At 36.0% G+C, this 18,745-nt stretch overlaps 1 protein-coding gene across 4 annotated transcripts in view; it reads left to right on the forward strand.

Annotated features, from left to right (window-relative positions):
* Positions 1–18,745, forward strand: part of EML4 (EMAP like 4) — a 151,128-nt gene that overhangs the window by 84,138 nt on the left and 48,245 nt on the right. For 3 of the 4 annotated variants that reach the window (XM_085219333.1, XM_010706753.4, XM_010706752.4), the window contains exons 3-7: positions 5,924–6,053; positions 10,729–10,902; positions 12,983–13,111; positions 16,704–16,729; positions 17,167–17,199. In XM_085219333.1, the coding sequence (XP_085075459.1) occupies positions 5,924–6,053; positions 10,729–10,902; positions 12,983–13,111; positions 16,704–16,729; positions 17,167–17,199 (492 nt within the window). The remainder of the gene's footprint in view (positions 1–5,923; positions 6,054–10,728; positions 10,903–12,982; positions 13,112–16,703; positions 16,730–17,166; positions 17,200–18,745) is intronic. The other variant, XM_010706754.4, reaches the window with a different exon arrangement.

Here is an 18,745-nt window from a genome sequence, read left to right on the forward strand (position 1 = left end):
TATTTAAAAAATGGCTTCAGGTGTTCAGTAAGCTTAACTACTGAAAGCATAAGATAGGCTTTTATTAGTGGTTTTAGTTTTAAAACATTGTAATGTGCATAGTTGTTCTATTAACAGGGTACGTGTTTATGTTGTCTAATTATTAAATGCTAACAGAACTGAAAATGGAAATGCAGATTGGAAAATGTTCATCGTAAAGACAGATTATAGGCACTTATCCATGGCATTAATACTTACCTGGCATGCTTGTATGTGTGTCTTTTACTCATGGGAATAGTCCAACTAAAGTCTGCAGGCAGTATGCTCACATTACCAATAATGACACTCCTGAGGTCTTAATGGGTTTCCCAGGTACTGGTTTTAGTGCCATCTCTTCTTTCTGGAATTTGTTTTTTTCTACTCCCCCATTTTTTCCTGTCTTCTGCTTTTCTTCTGCCTTCTTTAATGTCTTGCCTCTGCGGTACTTTTCTTGATGTTCTTCATCTATTCAAAGTAGTTGAATCTAGAGCATGTTAATTAACTCAAGATCATTTAGCAGCTAAACTAAGTTGAAGGAAAGAGAAGTGAAGAGGAAAGTAGATTTTCTTTTATTTAACTTCTGCAAACTAATAATCCTGTTCAGAGCATTGAAATGGATTGTTTTTCAGTTGTAGTGATAAGTACCCTTAGTCTTTTTCCATATGCTTCTTCCAGCTTTGGGTATGCTTTTAGATATTTGTTTGGGTTTTTTTTTGTTTGTTTGTTTTTTGTGGTTTTTTTTGGTTGTTTTTTTAGTAGTGTGTACTAATACTCCTAAGATATTGCTCTACTATTCTCCATGATGCTTCTCATGCTACGAATTGCAACCTTGAATAGCTAAACAATGCAGTTAGCTTTTCCAAAGCAAAAACTGTCTTGTTTTTTATAACACTTCAGTAGCTTTTTTCAAGACTCTTTGCCTGAATTTATCAAATTATTTCAAAATACCATGGATACTTTTTCTAAAAATTTCCGCTGCTTGAGTAGAGCTCATTTGGAATTGTTCGAAGACAAAAGTATACAATAATGATAGGATGTTAGGGGGTGGGAGAAAAAGTGCTATGTGGTTTTAATAAGCTCTTGGTTCTCTCACACCAAGGAAGTCTTCAGTTTCCCTCAGGAATAGATTTTAAATCTACTACTAGGAGTGTGGCTCTCCTAGACTTTTGGGAACATAATACCTGAAAAACTAGTTTTGTCTGTTGAAGGAGTAGTTATGGTAAGAAATGTGTACATTGATAGGTATAAAAATATGCAAGAAATCTGTAAATAAATATTAAATTATTTCTTAGCGTTGTAATTAATGTAACTACTGAGAGAAATTTGGGTGCAATGGAAGATACTTAGGCTTTATATGTTTTCAAACCAATTCATTTTAACAAGCCTCTATTTAGATTGCTCTTTTCCTTTTAATTGGAAAAGACAAATTGGGTTTATTTAAAAAAAAAAAAAAATCTGAAACTTTTTCAGGTAGAAGTAGTTGATTTAAGAAGACTTTCAAAACTTAATTTTGACTTTAAGTTGAATTATTAAGTGAGATTAAATATAATCAATTAGCAGTAAAGGAAGTTGACTTGTTTTTCCTGATTTATATTGTTCATTACTGGAGAATTGGTACCTCATTCTGACCTGTGACTTCTGCTCATGGGATAGAAGAACAGAACTTTTTTTTTTTTTTGCTTAGAATGTCTTCATTTGGAATTTAACTTATGTGATGAAATAGTTGAATGCACCAAAGTACTGAAGGAATTTTTTCCTGCCTCCTCTTTTCAGATGGAGGTTTAGTGCTCCAGAGTCTTTGCCAGTCTTCCATCAGCTGAGTGTCTTCTCGTTCTTTGAAAGCTTGGAAACAAAGAAGCAACTACAGTGGCTTTAATATAGTTTTTTAATAATATCTTGAAGCCTAAATTTATCATAATTTCAAGTTTTTGATGGCTTTATTTTGGGAAGTACTGATAAAGCCTTGTGTTCTGCTACCCGTGTGGCTTGTCTAGTGACTAATAGTGGGGTTAAGCATAGATGGTACATGCATTTGGTATGAGTACCAAAGTGGGGTTCTGTTTTTCAAGCTATCAGTTTTATTTGCACAAAACACCTATGCATGCAATATATTTTAAATACATAGGTGTATTTTCTAAATTTTGGTAAAAATAAAATATTTAAGTATATGGTTTTGATATCATATGCTTTATTGCTATATTAAAAAAAAAAAAAAGCTTAAAAATTATATAAGCAAATCTCTTTTGGTTTGTTTTTCTTAGAAATAACTTGTTTGAGGTTTTTGTTTTAAATCCTCTTGGATGACATGTACAGAGAAAATACTTTAACAGGGCTACATCAGTTAAATGAAGTTATCCTAAGAAGAGAAAGTAAGTTTTGGCTTTTCTTTGGAAGAAAGGCAGTTTACCTGTCAGGATCAGATGAGGATGCTCAAGTAATTATTATGGATAATGCAAGAGAAGGTGACAATAAACTATAACCAGTTTGGAGAACAGAAATGAATTACTAGCTTCAGCTCTAGTATGTTGGAAAGAAAAGCTATTGTGTTATCATGAGACGTGTGTTTTCAAAACTTATCGCTGTCTCTTACAGCTATGCCTAGGTTTTCCCACAGTTAGCTAATCAAGGCTGATAAAGAAGTGGAAATATATTATCGGTTTGTTGTGTCCTGTGTTTTTTCCTGATCCTACTTATCTTTCTTTCTCACACATGTACACTTGACAGATGTTAATGAAATACTTCTTTGAACTCAACAGATATTGCTTTATGAAAATTATCAGAACAGAGATGAACCACTATCCATAAAATATATTTTTACCACTTTGATCTCTGACAATTTGGCTTTAATCCTGGTCACCATGTGCTGGCTTTCATTGTACATTCAGTTTGTCTGGCTTTTGTTCCAAAGCTACAGATAAAATGGAGTACTGTTCTGAAAATTTTCAGACTGTTTATTCTAGAAGGAGACATCCAACACGATACTGGGGAGATATGCGATCTGAATGCTGGGACAACTCAGTTGTCCATTGATATGGAAATTGTGTTTTCCTGAGTTTCTTCGTTATTATATAGGTCTCTGAAGCAACTTTGCTTTACCGATAGTAAAATACAGTGAAGAGGAAGACTGTGACTTTCCTAATTTTTGAAACCATCTGACTACAGAGGTCCTCTGGTTAAAAGTCATGAAGTTGACTGGCTTGGGCCAGCTTGGGCTCTCGATCTGACTGAGAAGAGCTCTGTGTTGTTTGTCCCAGTGGAGAGCCAGAATTTAATGCTCTGCTGCCTGGGACTTTACAGGGCTTAAACTGGTCTTTCTTTTGTTGTAACAATTGATAATCATAATGTTTTTTTGTTTGCATACAATTAGAGATATACTTGATTATTTTCCCTTGGAGAACAAGTTTTCTTATTTCTTAAATGTGTTGAGTATTTGAGGGTGATTGTGTTTTTTGTGTTTGTGTGCAGTTTTTTACATTTTGTTCTATGGCAACAAACTGCCACTGACCAGAGTTTTATTTCTGATTGTAAAAGAGAGCCTGATGTATTTTGACACATGAAAAAAAAATCCAAATTGACCAATGCAGTGCCCAAGATTTTTGTTGTTTTGGTCTGAGTGCAAATGTTTTAAAGAAAGCAATGGTGAGATTCTGTACCTTGCTTGAAGGACTGCTGTTCTTTATGCTTTTCAGTGAATGCTTTGCTGGCAGAATTGAGAATTGCCACTATTATGCCTCCAGATTCCCGTTTCTGGAAGGCTGTACTAGTGCTGTTTGGGGAGGCATTGATCTATTATGATGAGGAGACAGAGATGTTAAGGTCATGTGCAGTTCACGAGTGAATCATAGGCCTTGATATTATGCATCTCCACAAAGAAGATGATTTACTTTGTCAGCGAAAATAAAAGAATCTAATTTATAGGTTTCTAATGCTAAAAGTGTCTTTTCAGCTTGTATGCTCTTGTTCTTGCAATTCAAGCTTCAGAAGGGAGTAAAAATCTGTTGAGTTTTGTAGCTTTTGTATGGTTTATTAACCTTTGAAATCTATATTGCAAATATGTCCAATAAAATGGTCTCTAAGAATTACAGAGTTGGAAGAAACTAAGCAGAGCTGATTTGTGAAGAATTTAGGAAGAATAGTGGTGATCTTTGCAGTGTTTCTGCACTTAAGTGTTGTTACTTTCTTCAGGTTTTCTTTGGTCTTCTTTCTGGGATATTCTGTGTGCTCTGTTGGCCTCTTACAATGTGAATTTTAGATGTGGTCCCTTTTGTGTTGCTTGGTGCAATTGAATCAGGATGCAGTCAGCTCATGTCTGCCCATTTCTGCTTCCAGTCAAATAGTTCTGAAACTTAATAGTCCCTTGGCACGTCTCCCGCATATGTAATGCGCTTGTTTAAGCATTAGTTTGTCCCTGAACCGGCTTGACAGAACCACAGTTGGATAAATTGACCAAAGCTGGTATTGTTTTAATGATACGACCACGTGAGTTTGCTTTCCACGCACAGAGCAGTTGATTCTTCCTGACTTCTTTGACATGTGGCTTCATGCCTTATTTATTTCACACTATTCCAAGCCTGCCATGAACACAGATGTATGATTTTCCTGTCAGTCGTGTCCTTTGTGCTTGCTGCTGAAGCCTGAGTGACATCATGACCCCATGAGGATCAGTTACAATTTTCTGTTTATGCAGTGGGGATGTGGCACAGAGATGTGGACAGAAGTGGCTACTACTAATTTTTGGGTGCTTTTTTCTTTTTTTTTTTCTTTTTTCTTTTTTTTCCTCCTGTGCATGGGATGCTTCAGAAGGGAAAAGCACAAGTTTGGAACTACAGGGAAAGGAGCACAAAACTCTTTTCTGAATATGACGTTAAAAATAAGACAGGATCCTAAAAAAGATTAGTGGGAGATGGTGAAATGTTAGGTTCCAGTAAAATGCCTGTATTTCCCTGGCTGTGGCAGAGGCAGGTCAAGATGCTGATTAGTATTCAGCCCTTTAGATAGAAGAGCCTATGCTCCCTCCCCTCTTCTTTGCAGTCCCCTCCCACATTCACTGCATATTTTCAAACTTCTCAGTGAGTAAAGTGGGCATCTGATGGACAGCCTTCCTTATCTACACCTTGATTCAATCAAGAGAGTCTGCAGTATGCTTTGCAGAGTGCTCACTGGGTGGGGCAGATATTCAATGGAGTAAACTATTTCAGAAATTTAATAACATATTAAAATAATTAAATTTAATAACACGTGCTAAAAGGTAGACCTTTTTAAGATGGAAATGGGCAGCTGAAAATAAACAGAAAACTTTAATATTTGAATCCTTACTATCACAACCCTGAGGGGTAACTTTAAGGGATATTATTTAGGGGATAATTTGAATCATGTAGTATAGAAAGGGCTTCTCTCTGCAACTTCTTTGGACTTAAGTGGGGAAACAAAACAAAACAAAAAATAGAAAAATCAACCAACAGGTTGAAAGCAACAGACCTTGTATGGTACTATCTGTGAACTGTGATGGTTTTGAAAAAGAGTTGGAGTTATCTGATCTGCTCTACTGCAGCTGTCCAATTTACCAAGGCTAGCCATAATCTATCTATAATTCTCTCTGTGGATCACAACTAGAAAGAAATGTGACATGTCACTGAATGAAGCTATATGCTGTCATTGTGGCAGTAGAGGGTGTCTCCTGTCATAGTGAATCCTTGCCTTTCTCTATGTGTCTCAGGTCTCCCTTCTCCAGCTATCTAGATTATAGTTGTCATGAATGTATGCCACTGGATACCAGCTGGTTGGTGCTTGGACTGCTGCTGTGGAATTAGCAGGTCCACCTCTGAAAGTTTATGGTTTCTCTGACAGATCTTTGAGACGGGGATGTAAAGCTTAAAGCCTTCTGCTCTTCATTTTCATTTCCTAGGTCAGCCAAGCCTCCGAGAAGCTATCTCGATGTCCTGTATAACCAATGGGAGTACAGGAAGCAGGAAAACAAGCCACAGTTCCTCTGTATCTGTTGCCAGAAAAGAAACTTTTTCATCTGCTGCAAAAAGGTACCAACTGGTTACTAAAATTGAAATCACATTTTATAAAGTGAAATGGGAAAGTAATGTGTAATAATGTAAAAATAAGCTTCGGAAGCATGCCATGTTGTTTGGTTGCTTACAGCAAGGTTCTAAAAAGAATTCATAAATAGACAGTATCTCTATAGTGTATACTGGCCAAAATGCATTCCCAGCAAGAGACAGAAGGGGCAAATATACTTCCAGTGTGAATGGAAAACTTTCCTTCTGGTATTCATCCAGATCTTTTTCTTTCCACCCACAAGGAAACTAAAGACAAAACTGATTTAATTGTCTTGAGTGTGAATAGCAGGCAATAGTAAAGTAATGATGAAACAATAGTGAATTTTAAGACAGAAGTTTACTTTTTTTTTTGTACATAAAATCTTAAATCAAAATGTCTTCATCTTTGCAAAATACGTATGAGATCTCAAATATGTAAAAATGGCACTTTTAAGCTTAAGTATTTGAATTTTAAATGAGCTATGCACAAAGCAATGGCTTTTTTTCCCCCTAGTGTAATGGTTCCTGCTGACTGCAACAAGCAAAGTGTTTCTATAATTACTTTCTTCTGTGGGATGTTTAAATAATCATTGCATGACTTATTTAATCAATAGTTTACACTGGTTCATTGGGAAGAACAAGCTGCCTGATATAGCCACAGGACAGAGAATTCTCTTAATGTATAACTGTGGTAAATTATGTGAACAAATTCTTGGCCTCTGCAGAGTTCTCTGGTAACTCCAGTAGCTGTTTTATCTTCTGCTGTGGATGTAAATACTGTGCTATACAAGAAGACAGGAAAATGATATATTTCAGGGAATAAAATTGCTGAATGCAAATATAAACTGTATAAGAACAAATTTAAAAAAAACAACCTTTAGTGCCATTTAGAATGTGGAAAAGAAGAGTAATACCCTGCACTTCACTCTTCTCCCTCATAGAGCATTGCGTGTCTTCTTGTTTATTTTTTCAGCAATAAATTAGAAACTGATCATGGTATGTCTCTATCTGCTAGCACAACAGGCACTGGGACAAAAGACACTGCTGCAGGAAAGTATTTGTTAGCAGTTTTGCATTAATCTTACCCATGTGGCTCTTAGAATGTTGATGAGAGCCAGTCCGTTTCCAGCAGAGCTCAGTTTGCATTTGCCTTTCTGATTCATTGGCTGCTGTGCACTTGAGTACAGAAGTGGAGCAGAGTGGTGTGAGTGGCATCCCTTTCATCTGAGTTAACATCTTTAAAATGATTCCCGGATTGGTCACAATAGGAAAACCCTAATGAGTGGAGGGTACCTTTGCCCAGGCTCTGAAACCAAGTATCCAGGTGGGGAGGCCTGTTTCAGGAATGTTTTAAGACCCCACAGCTTTCAGTTATTTGCTCAGCAGAGCTAATGCCTTTCCACAGTCTCCCATAAAATTTGTTTGGTATTTGGAAGAAAATAGGTTTGTCCTTTTGTAACAGTACTGTTTTAAGACAGATGAAAGCAAATGTCAGTTCTTTCTTTGTGGATGTGAAGTCTGGTAGTTTTTTTTCTTTTTGTAACAACGGCAAAACTGTTCTGTACAAACAGTGATCCTTGCTGGGAATCGTAAGTGAATTTCAATAGTCCCATCTTCTTAACAAAGTTAGGATAGCCATGTTGGAAACAGACACCTTTTTCTTTATGATGAGTAGGAGTCAGGCTAAAGGATAGCATCATCAGATTGTAGGACACTTCACTTTTACTTTTCCAGGCTTTCTTTTCAGGCTAGAGCTTCAACTGTTGCAGTAGGTGGAAATGGTCATCTGTTTATGTAGTTACCAAAAAGCCCCAAAGCCTATCTTAGCTTTTCACGTTCTGAATATTTGTAGCCATGCATCTAGTCATCTACTGGAAGTTTAGTTTCTGTGTGCTGTACAGTCTTAATATTGCATGTTTCTGGGCCTTTGGCCTCTGTAGACCTGCCATCTTTGAGCTCTTCTACAAATAAACGGTTTCATACCTGGACTCCTTAATCCTCACTCTACCAACCTTGAACATGGAAATGATCTGCACAACAGCATTGTGTCTCATTTCAACAAACATATGCTACAATTTCAGCTATCACTTCAGAAGCACTAAAAACAGAGCTCAGAAACATATCGTGAAAAAACAGATGATATCTGATTCTCAGAGGCGAAGTAATATGTATGAGGAAAAATTCATCCTAGCTGTCTGGAACTGATGTGTGACAGAGATGCCAAAATGCTTTTCAACAGAAAACATGCTGCATGCTTTCTATATCACCAGAGAAACACATTTGTGCTTTGTGCTGTGCTCACAGAAACCTGTGATCATTATCCTTAAGACTAAACATTTTTTCTGAAAACAGCTTCTGGTAAGGAGCTGTAAAATTTCAGACTGACCACCCTCCACTGCAGCTGCCAGAGTGTTGTGATCCAAGGGATGAAACATTGGGTTAAGTGAAAATGGAGAATCTGGAAAATTAGCGCAGGTAGTGATAGATCTCAAATACTTGAATGTGAACTGAAGAAATGCTTCATCAAGTTGGGATTTGGAACAAATTTTTGGATGCATTAAGTGACTGCTTCCCAGAAGAGCTAATCTTTAGAAACCCACAAGAAAAAAGGTACTCTCTTTGATTTGGTTTCAGTTGTTGCACAAGAGGTGTTAGGCGTTCCAGAGATATTAGTGGGAGAGCCACTCTACAATAGCAATCATAATGCAATTAAGCTTTTAGCAGGAGTGAGTAAATCAAATACATTCAGCACTCACAGTGAATATGTTTTACAGTGAATATATTTTAAAATAAAGTAAAGCCATCCCATCCCCCCTCCCCCCCCCAAAAAAAAAAAAAAGAAAGAAAAGTTTACTTGCAGCCTTGCGTCAGATAAAAAAAAACACTGTATTGGAACACCAAGTATACCTTGTGCTGCAACTGCTAGCAGTGGTCGAGTGACTCAGAGCTCAACAGAGAAGCTAAGTAGTGAAAGTCATGTCGAATGTAGGAAATGGACAGTCTACAGCTGATAAGTTCAGTGAATAAATTAAAATATTCTTAATCTGAACCTGTGGCTTCTTGGATGTGGATCAGATGACCTGAATGAGTTCAGATAACACAGAAAATATGAGACTGAATACTTAAGTTAGTATGTGTGCTGCTGTCAGCAAACGGTAATTGTACAAGCATGCTGGAAGAATGAAGAGATGAATTTTAGGATTGCTGGCACATCGTTATAGAGTAGAAAATCTGAGTGGGAAAGGACCTTCAATGATCATCAAGTCCAACTGACCTTGTCAGGTTTAACGAAATGTAATGCCTATTGAACACTGACAGACATGAGGATAAACCACCTCTCTAGGAAGCCTATTTCAGTGTTTGACCTCCTTCAAGGTAAAGAAATTTTTCCTAATGTCCATTCTGTTTTGTTTTCTTCTTACTGAAAAGAAAATGTAACTTAGAGGTACTATACTGATGTGTTTAACTAGTTTATATGATTTAGTGTAGAATTCTAATCGAGCCTTATAAATTTTGGGGGGGTTTATGTTATTCTCTGCTATTTTACCAAATCCTCAGCGCTTCATCAGAAGCGTGTAGAAATATTAAAGTCAAATGTTTTGAAGGTTTTGTTTCAGTGATAGATGATGCACTTTGAGATAACAACTGAGCCAAGAGGATCCTATGAATCTTGTATTAAAATCAGGACTCCATTTTTATTGATTTGAGTATTTAGTTAATTCCTTTTCATGGATAGTGTTTTGTAGAAAAATAGTAAATGGAAAAACAGTTAAGATTACATGCGTTGAGAGAAGTGATGTGGGAAAGAGAAATCTAAATACTGTTCTTTAGAAGGGCGCAATTTCTGTTTGACTTTGAATGTAAGAGGAAAATCCTTTTATCTTTATTTTAGCTGCTGCTTTGTTCGACTGATACATTTATTTTGGAAGCAGTACTTTTATTTTAATCTTATAAAAAACATGCCACATACTGTGGAATGTTCTTCTCTTTCAAGTCCTGTTACTTGTTATGTCATTCCGTATACTGCAAATTGTGCTGTTCTATGCAAGTGACCTTTAGTTAGATCGTTAATGAATTTAAGGTTGCTAATGACATATGCTTAAAGCTGTTTCAAATGTTAGCCTGATAAATACAGTAATGTGAAAATAAAGATGAATTCTTGGTGCTTTTGTACTAACTGAAGAAGTGGCAAGATAGCCTGACATTATCCAGCTGCAGTTCAAAACAGCGATGTGTTTTGAGGGATGATTTCCTTTGAACTCTGCTGCATTCACTTCTGTCAGCTTCAAATGCTGGAGCAGCACCCAAGCATGCTCAAATCAAAGTTGTATTTGGATTTAAATCAGAGTAAATTTAGTATAACTATCCAGTATAAATAAGTAAATAAACATCCATAATTCTATCACTGTTTTTATTTTTGGAGCTTGTAAATAAATTTTGTTTTAGCAAAATTCTATCCTGAACAGAGTGAGTAAATAATCGGAAGTTTCTTTATGTGATGATATATACATAATACTGTGACGTGCTTTGCCCATCTTTTCATAGAGGGCATTTTCTCCCACCTTTTTAATTTATTTGCTTGTTCTCTTCTTTCTTTCTTTCTTTCTTTCTTTCTTTTTTTTTTTTTTTTTCCTTTTCCCCTATATTATACTTTATTTTACAGCGGTACAGAAAAAAAGAAGGAAAAACCTCCTGGACAGAAAGAAAAAAAAGAGGAATCTCATTCTAATGATCAAAGTCCACAAAATCAAGCATCACCTTCTCCCCAGCCGCCCTCACAGACTCTCCAAACACACAGGCAAACTCCAGAAAGCAAGAGTTCTGCTCCAACTAAAAGGTTTTCACAGTACAGAGCTAGAAAATGATTGTAATGACACTGAGTTCATATCTGACAACAAGTCATGTGAAATAGTTCCAATTTCCTGATCGAGTTAATGTTTAATATTTTTTATGAAAGAATATGCATTCAATATGCATTGCAACAGAGCAAATGTCTTGAAAATTTTTGAGCAAATTTGAGATCGCAGAATATTCTGTTCTCAGTGATTGAAATTATAATAAAGTAAATTTACCTCTAATCATTCATTATCCTAAAGTACATAACAATGATTTTGACTTGATCTTTCTCTAAAAACACATTATAGGTTTTATCTAAGATAGTTGAATTGAGTGCATTTCATGCATAGACATTTACTGCTTGCTGATACATTTCTTAAAGGCTAGTGTTATTGCAATTCTATCTTTTTTGGATGTTTTTCTATTCAATTATTCTATAATATGACTGCAGTTCAGGTTTTTTTTCTTTATTTTGATTTTTGCCTTCTATCACTTTTAATTCCTGCTAGTTTGCAGGAGAATTCACTTTTATTCTGATTCTTTACTCGAGTAAAGTTGTATTTTGAAATCCAAATCACAGAAATGCTTGACTTGACTGGAGGTAGGAGCTCTAGATTTGCCTCTGTGTTCCTGTTCTTTTTGGAGGAACAAAAAATAGAAAATAAAAAATTAATGGGCTGAAAAGTTAGCGAAGTGAATTTTATGATTTGGGTCAATAATTCTGAATTTAAAAACTATTCAGATCACTTAGTGCGTTGAGCTTTTGAGTTTTTTTTCCCTTTTTTGCTTTTTTTTTTTTCTTTTTCTTTTTTTTTTGGTTCATTATTTTATTGTTTGGGAAAGTATGACATTTTTTTCTTGAACATTTTTTGTTTGGGAGACAAACGAGCCTTTAAATTTATTTCTCTGAAATTTACTGTAGTTCACAAGATTGTTGTCTTGCATTGCTTGAATTCTAATAAATATTTAAATTTCCACTTGACTGATGCATGTCATAACACCGCATAAAGGCTGTCTTCATGTCTTGTACAAACTCTACGTTATCTGAAGCTGAACTCGCGGCTTGTTGTCCTTTTGCCTTGGTATCTCACTATAAAGGTGTTTGCCTGAAGTCTTGCATACTAATCTTTTGCAATGTGGGGAAAAAAATAAATGCCTTTTGTCTCTCTTGGTGGTGTAATATGATTTGGTTAACGTGTTTGTCTCAGGACCTTTTCTAGCCTCCTGAGGTGCTGTGAAGGTGAGCTCCCAGTTCTGAGGCTACAGTTCAGAACTTACGCCTGCAAAAAGCATTTCTGATGGGATGACATGTAACACTGCTAGCTGAACAGATGCAGACAAAGACAGTTGGATGAGAGTAATATGGCCTAGATCACTTTTGAACATATTTTACCTGATTTGTGTATTAAAAAAATGAACAAATGACTGCAAAACATTTCAGCTTACTATTATTGTAAATTGGCTACAATAAGATTGCTGAAAAAGTACATCAGAATTCGGAGATTTGTCTATAACATTGAACTAAACCTAGCTTGCCTTCATGTAGGATGCTTGCAGACATTATTCAAAACGATTAAAGCTATTAATGTTGTTTAGAATGGGCTACCTCCAAAGCAACCTTATTCAATCATAGTTTGGCAGAGCTGTTCCACCATGGATTGTTGGTTTAAATCTGATGACTAGCGTATCAGTCAATAAAAAATCAACTTTTCTGAGTGATTTTTTTAAAAATTTATTCTTCAAAGCTAATATGTTGTAGCTTCTTTTTTCCCCTTTTTTCTAATTTGTTAGCAAAGTAGTAATGAGGTACAGAGATCTTTTTTGTTCAAGTCTTTTATGTAAGAATGTGTGAAAATGCAAAAGAATGGATAAACATTTGGCATCTGTCTTGCTCAGTTGTTTTTGTTCATCCAGTTAGAACTTTTTGACTAATCTTTTTTTCCTGTTTCATGCTTCAGCTTGAAGGAAGATCTAGCTCTGCTTTTGTCTACTGCTGCTTGACCTGTCGGTTGCAAACCCATTCCAGTTATTCTTAGCTTATTAACTTGTCATTCTAAAATATATATATTTTTTTCTTCTAGCATAAAGAGATCGTTGACTGCTGAAAAACCTCACGGTGCTTGGGAGAGCTCGGATGACAGTCGTAACAAGCTACTGAGAGTGGCATCAACATCTAAATTAATATCGAAAGTGGCAAAGAATGCAGACAAGTACGTATAGTTGGTGCATAAAAGTGAGTGAACTTAAAAATCAAAATATTAAGAAATTGCACAATTTAGTGGACTGAAATACGTGCAAAAAAACATTTGCATTTTTGTTTTCACTGCAAATAATTACTTGCACAATTTGGAAATATGATACTCCGGATATCTGTGGAATCTGAAAATAGTTATAAAATGTGAAAGCGTGACGTGAGTGTAAATATATTTTAATAGTCTGTTTGGGTTAGCAGAATTATGTGTTACAAGTGGTGATTTATAGCTTAATACTGCTGTAGTGAAGTTTCTAGCCAGTCGTTTTAATGATTAATAATTATTTGAAAATGCCATTATATTTCCTTGCTGTTAATTCACTGGATTTGACATGTGTGTTTCTAAAGTAGATTGTAGTTACAAAAATAAACATTTATGATTTCAGGTAGGTCACTGGTTAACAAATTCCTGCTTACTGTTTCTAGATAATAGGCAGAGATTTTCTTTTCAGATTGACCTTTAGTATGCCAGGGTTCATCTTCTGTTACTTCTGTCCTTCTAAGAGTTCTATTTAAACAGTAAAGTGTTGCAGTGTTTTTCTAGGCCTGCCTTACAGCTTTTCTTAATACTTTGTGCAAGGCAGCTGACTTTGACACAGCAACTGTGCTTGCTTTCCTGCACTGCCCTAGTGAACCCAAGTGTCCCTAGACGTCACAGAAGGGCTGAAGAATTGAACAGTGTTTGATTATTTCATTAAGGTCTTGACAAAGCATAGAACATCACTTCTCCACCTTCTTAACAAGAAGGATTAGTTCTGGAAGAGTGAGCCGAAGGGTGCTCAAAGTGGCTGGTAGGCTGATGGGTGCTGAGGCCAGGCTGAAGCCTTCCATGCTTTGCTCTGTACATCCTGCTGCCAGAATGCAGTGGGATGCCACGCTCAGCAAAAACATTCCTGGATATCCAAGATAAACCGCTGCACCTATAAATTAAGCGACCTTTTTGTCAGTAGTGAATGGTGACAATGGTTTGTTGCTTTTTAGCTGCTATGTTCTCCCATCCATGTGGAAGCCCTGTTTTCTCTGTCCTTATGTGTGGGTAATGTGCTCTAAACCATTGTTCCCCCTGTGCTCTTCTTCAGTATTATTTTTCTCAGTTGGTCTCTCTACAGGGGACTCACTAGGAAAGAATAGCACTGAGTAGTTACTTACCCGCTTCTCTTAGCACAGACACAAGTTTGTGTTTTGCTCTAACTCCGCATTGCTGAACCCCTTGCTGTGACCCACTTTTTGTCCTCTTTGTCACTTGAGCTTCCATCTTCATATTTGTATGTTTGGTATTGTTTTTATCTTTTGGAATTGTGCTCGCTTTGTTGAAATCATTATGCTGACTTTTGGGTTGAGCCCTCTGCTGTTTTCAGAGATCCCTCTGAATTCTGAGCTTGCCCCAAAAGTACTGCCGGCTTCTCTACCTTCCTGAGCTCGTACATCTACTCATTAATCTTCATTCAAATAGTCATTAACTGACCCAAGGCAGGACTACCTGAAAGCCACTCCTGCTACAACAGGTAAAACTCCTCAGGCCTTTCAGAGTAATTTCCATGATGGTGTCCTGAGCTTGCATATGAGACCTGCAAACACATATTTAATAAGAATGGTGTAAGTGCATACCATCTTCCCTAGGAACAAGAAGAACAAAAACATCATAAATTAATTTGGGGGGTGTAGGTATTGGCACATTTACTAAAAGCTTTATGTTTAGCCTGAAGAGTGCTGTGGTTCAATGAAGTGTTGTGTGAGAGAGATTATGGCTTGCATATTTTGCAAGCACTTCTTTTCCTTTTATTATTGTTTTTCACTATCAGAACTTAAATGGCCTGTGGCAATTTCAGTTGTAGCAGAGTACTTGTAGATAATATTTAGGAATGAACAACTCTCTTCTTAATCAAATTTATTTCCTGACTTCTATTATCCTAATGAAATGTCTTTCAAAAAGTGTTAAGGTTTTCCTTTATTTAATATTGAAAAGTATATTTTAATTTTATTTCCATTTTGTGTATTGGTTCAGGAAAGGTCAAAGTGAGTGCCTTGTTTCATTTTCCTGCTTTTTCTCTGGAAAACATTAAATGCCACCCTTCTATCATCTCTGCTGTAGAGCAAATCAGATGTCTAAGACAAGAGTGGCTGAGGAAAGATCAGAAAAAGTTGTCTGTCCACAGCTTGAAGCTCATGTATCTTAAAGCAATGGGCAAAAAATGAAGCTTCCAACAGTGTGGATTGTAAACTATTATCTGATTGAGGAATGGATATTACAATGTATTGAGTCTTTTGTTCTTACTTTCAGATTTATAGTAAAAAGAGTATTTGCATTCAAGAGCACACATTAAAACTCATTTCTTAGGTCCTGCATGCTTGATTTCTAATAGAATCAATTGTATTGTGCAAAGACTGTGTTTAAAGTTCCCAATTATAAAAGTTGACCTAATCAACCTAAAATTGCCAGTCTTGTGCAAGGGAATAAAATTCAGCCCCTGCTGTAGGCCTCGGGACAGAAATTTTTTACATGTGCTTTGTGCTGCCAGCTCGGAATATGAACTTTGTTTAGTAAGCTCAGTCTTTAAGCCAACACTGAACTGCAAGTCAGTCTGATGTCACAAGCGTTCTCACAGCAGCCAATCATTCAATGTTTTTTAGGCAAAACTGTGAATTTGTCTTTAATTTATCTTTTGGTAGCACGGTGAAGGGTGACTGTACCAATAGCCAGAGACAACTTTCCTTATGCATATGCTTGACCCTTAGTCACTGTTGCAAAAACCTGACCTCTATCCATTGGCTGCCTCTCATACCTTGCTGCTGAATTTCAAATGTATTCAAGGGTGGATTTTGTTTTTTTTTATAATGCAATATGTTCCCCATCTAGATATGTTATTCTGATAAGAAGTAGCTCTGATGCTAGAAAGAAATGGGTATTTCTTCCCTCCCTCCCCCCCACCCCCAAAAGACAGAATTTTTGTTAAAGTTCATTCTTAGTTCTGGCAAGGAAAGACATCCAAACTGCATTCCTTAAGAAGACCTTGTGTGTGTGTATCCAGCAGTGCTGTGTGGATTCATTTTAAATGAAACTGTGACTTGCTTACATTTAACCCACATGTCTAACAGGATTAATTCCTAGAGAATTTCATGTTGTTCTGTGCAGACAACTTGTTTTGGCAGGTGGTAAATTCTTCATATGCAGACGTGAGGGTGTTCGGCAGCTTAAAACATTTTGTTGTTACACATTTCTCCTCTTAAAATGGATTTTTCAGTGCACAAAAAATATAACTTTGATAATTTATTTTAAACATCATTTTACCTCTTCTGTCAAAGTAGTTCTTAGGAACCTTTGCCATGCTGTCAAACGCTTTAACTTGAAAATAAAAATATAGAGACCTGAGTGAAATAATGTGTGTAAAAGCTCACTATGTTGACCAAAGTTAATTATATAGCATCCTGTAGTACAGTTACATTATACATAGACTCTGAGAGTCTGTGTATAGTGCCAAATGGAATAAAATATAAAATTAGATGATATGGGTTTCGTGAAGTCCTAACAATAACTTTGAATTTTTCCCTAGGCACAAAGATGTCATCATCAGCCAAGGTAAATAAAAAATTTTGTTTTTAAATAAAGATGAAAAAAAATATTTTTAACTGAATAGTATTTCCTGTAAATAAATGCATTAGGAATTGTGGTTTTGAAACAGGGATACAGAGCTAAAATTGAGTTAGTGCCTACTTCAAAGACTGGTCTTGCCAACCCTTACTCAAGGCTTCTGTAAAGGTCTTTGAAATTATGGATAATGCCTCATCAAACTGGATCTTTAGATAGGACAGAGAATTTTGGTGGGTGGTGGGAGGATTCATTTTATTTCTCTGGGGCTACGCCCTATTTTTCTCTACGTATATTTGCAAATGGAGAGAGGTTATGAAAGCAAAAAAAATTAAGCTTTTGAACTATGTGCCAGTCTTCATCCAAGCAGGTGAGAGTGAGAATTTAGAAATTAGTTTTAAGATATTTTGTTTCTGTTCCATAACCAGCAAAAATGTCAACTCGTGAAAAAAACAGCCAAGGTAAGAATTAAGCTATGCCCATTGGTCACTTCCTAATTTACCTCTCTCATGAATCTTTTATTTGGCTTTTCACAAAGAGCATCAATGCATGATCTCTTAAAAACTCTGAGCACCTAAATGAGATATTTCAACTTTCTTATTATTTAAATAGATTACAGTATGCATATTAATATATACAAGGTGGATTATTGGAGTAGACTAAAATAAATTACCACATGAGTGATTTCCTTAGAGAGGAATGTGTTTAAATAAGGCTCTTCAAGTCTTGCATTGTTGCCTAAAATATCAGATTATTAAGAACTGCCAACTAAAAGATTTGTTTTCTCAGCTTTCTGTCTTGCCAATATTAAAACATACACATGCTGATAAGACAAGAACAGAATCTGAAGGTTCTCATATTGTTTCCTAACATGACAAATGAGTCTCTTCTAAAATGTATGCCTTTATACCGATCAATCTTGCATTCTGTGGCTACCTGCTGCTGCTGCTTGCTCAGTCAGGGAAAGGAGCCATCCCTCTGATCACGATGGAATGTGACAATAAAAGAAATCCTTTTCTCGTGTCGCCAAACTACTCTGCTTTGATGTCCTGCAAATTGTACTGAAGCATGCAGTTTCAAAACTAAAGCATGTTACCTAAAGCATGCTGTACACAACATCAATCTATGCACAGAGGTTTTGTTTCATGCTTTTTTGCTGCTAATTAACAAATCTGTAGTCTCAAAATTGTGTGCTGCAACCAAAACTACATTATAAACAGTTTGATTATTTTCAATCTCTTTTGGATTTTCTTTCAAACAAAACAGAATTTTTGGAAGCTAGCATAATTTTTTTTAATGTGAGTAAAATTAACTTGAATCCAGTAACTTTACTTTTTTTCTAATTTACAGAAAAATTACAGATATACAATATTCTAAATTGATTTATATCAAAAGCATCATTTGAAGACAATAGGAGTAAAAAGGGATGCGTAAGCTACGGGAATGCTGCTTTATGCCAGGGCTCCTAACACCAGCTGTAGAACCACGTGTAGCAATGGTTACTATAAAAAGAAAACTAATCTGTACTCTCCAGACCAGCTGCAATTTAGCTTTGCAAGAATTACAAAATAAATAAATAAATAAAAAACCAGTCACACTAAAAATACCTGCTAAAATACACAGCTTTGCAATACCGAGTTGCATACAGCTAAAATACCTTGAATACTAATCCTTTCCTGAAAATATGCATCTACAATTCTGTGCATCTGCCAAAGATGGGCTGTCTCTCAGTTCTCTCATCTTGGTGGCTATATCTTACGTGGCCTTGATGTTTCTCTGCTATTTATTATATTACTGCAGATGATGTGAGCTTTCACTGAATGATGAATGGATACCTTTCTGTGTGTGTCATGCCTTAGTTTGCTCTGAGCCTGGCTGAATGAAAGAGAAATATATGTGGATTAGTGACCCCATGCGAAGCTGGAAAGTCTCATCACAGAAAACGCATTTACTAATGTTTTTAAAATGTATAGTGTCAAAACATCATTCTACCTTTAACACTACCAA

Source organism: Meleagris gallopavo, chromosome 2 (assembly GCF_905368555.1).
Source record: "Meleagris gallopavo chromosome 2, MGAL_WU_HG_1.1, whole genome shotgun sequence".
Lineage (NCBI taxonomy): Eukaryota > Metazoa > Chordata > Aves > Galliformes > Phasianidae > Meleagris > Meleagris gallopavo.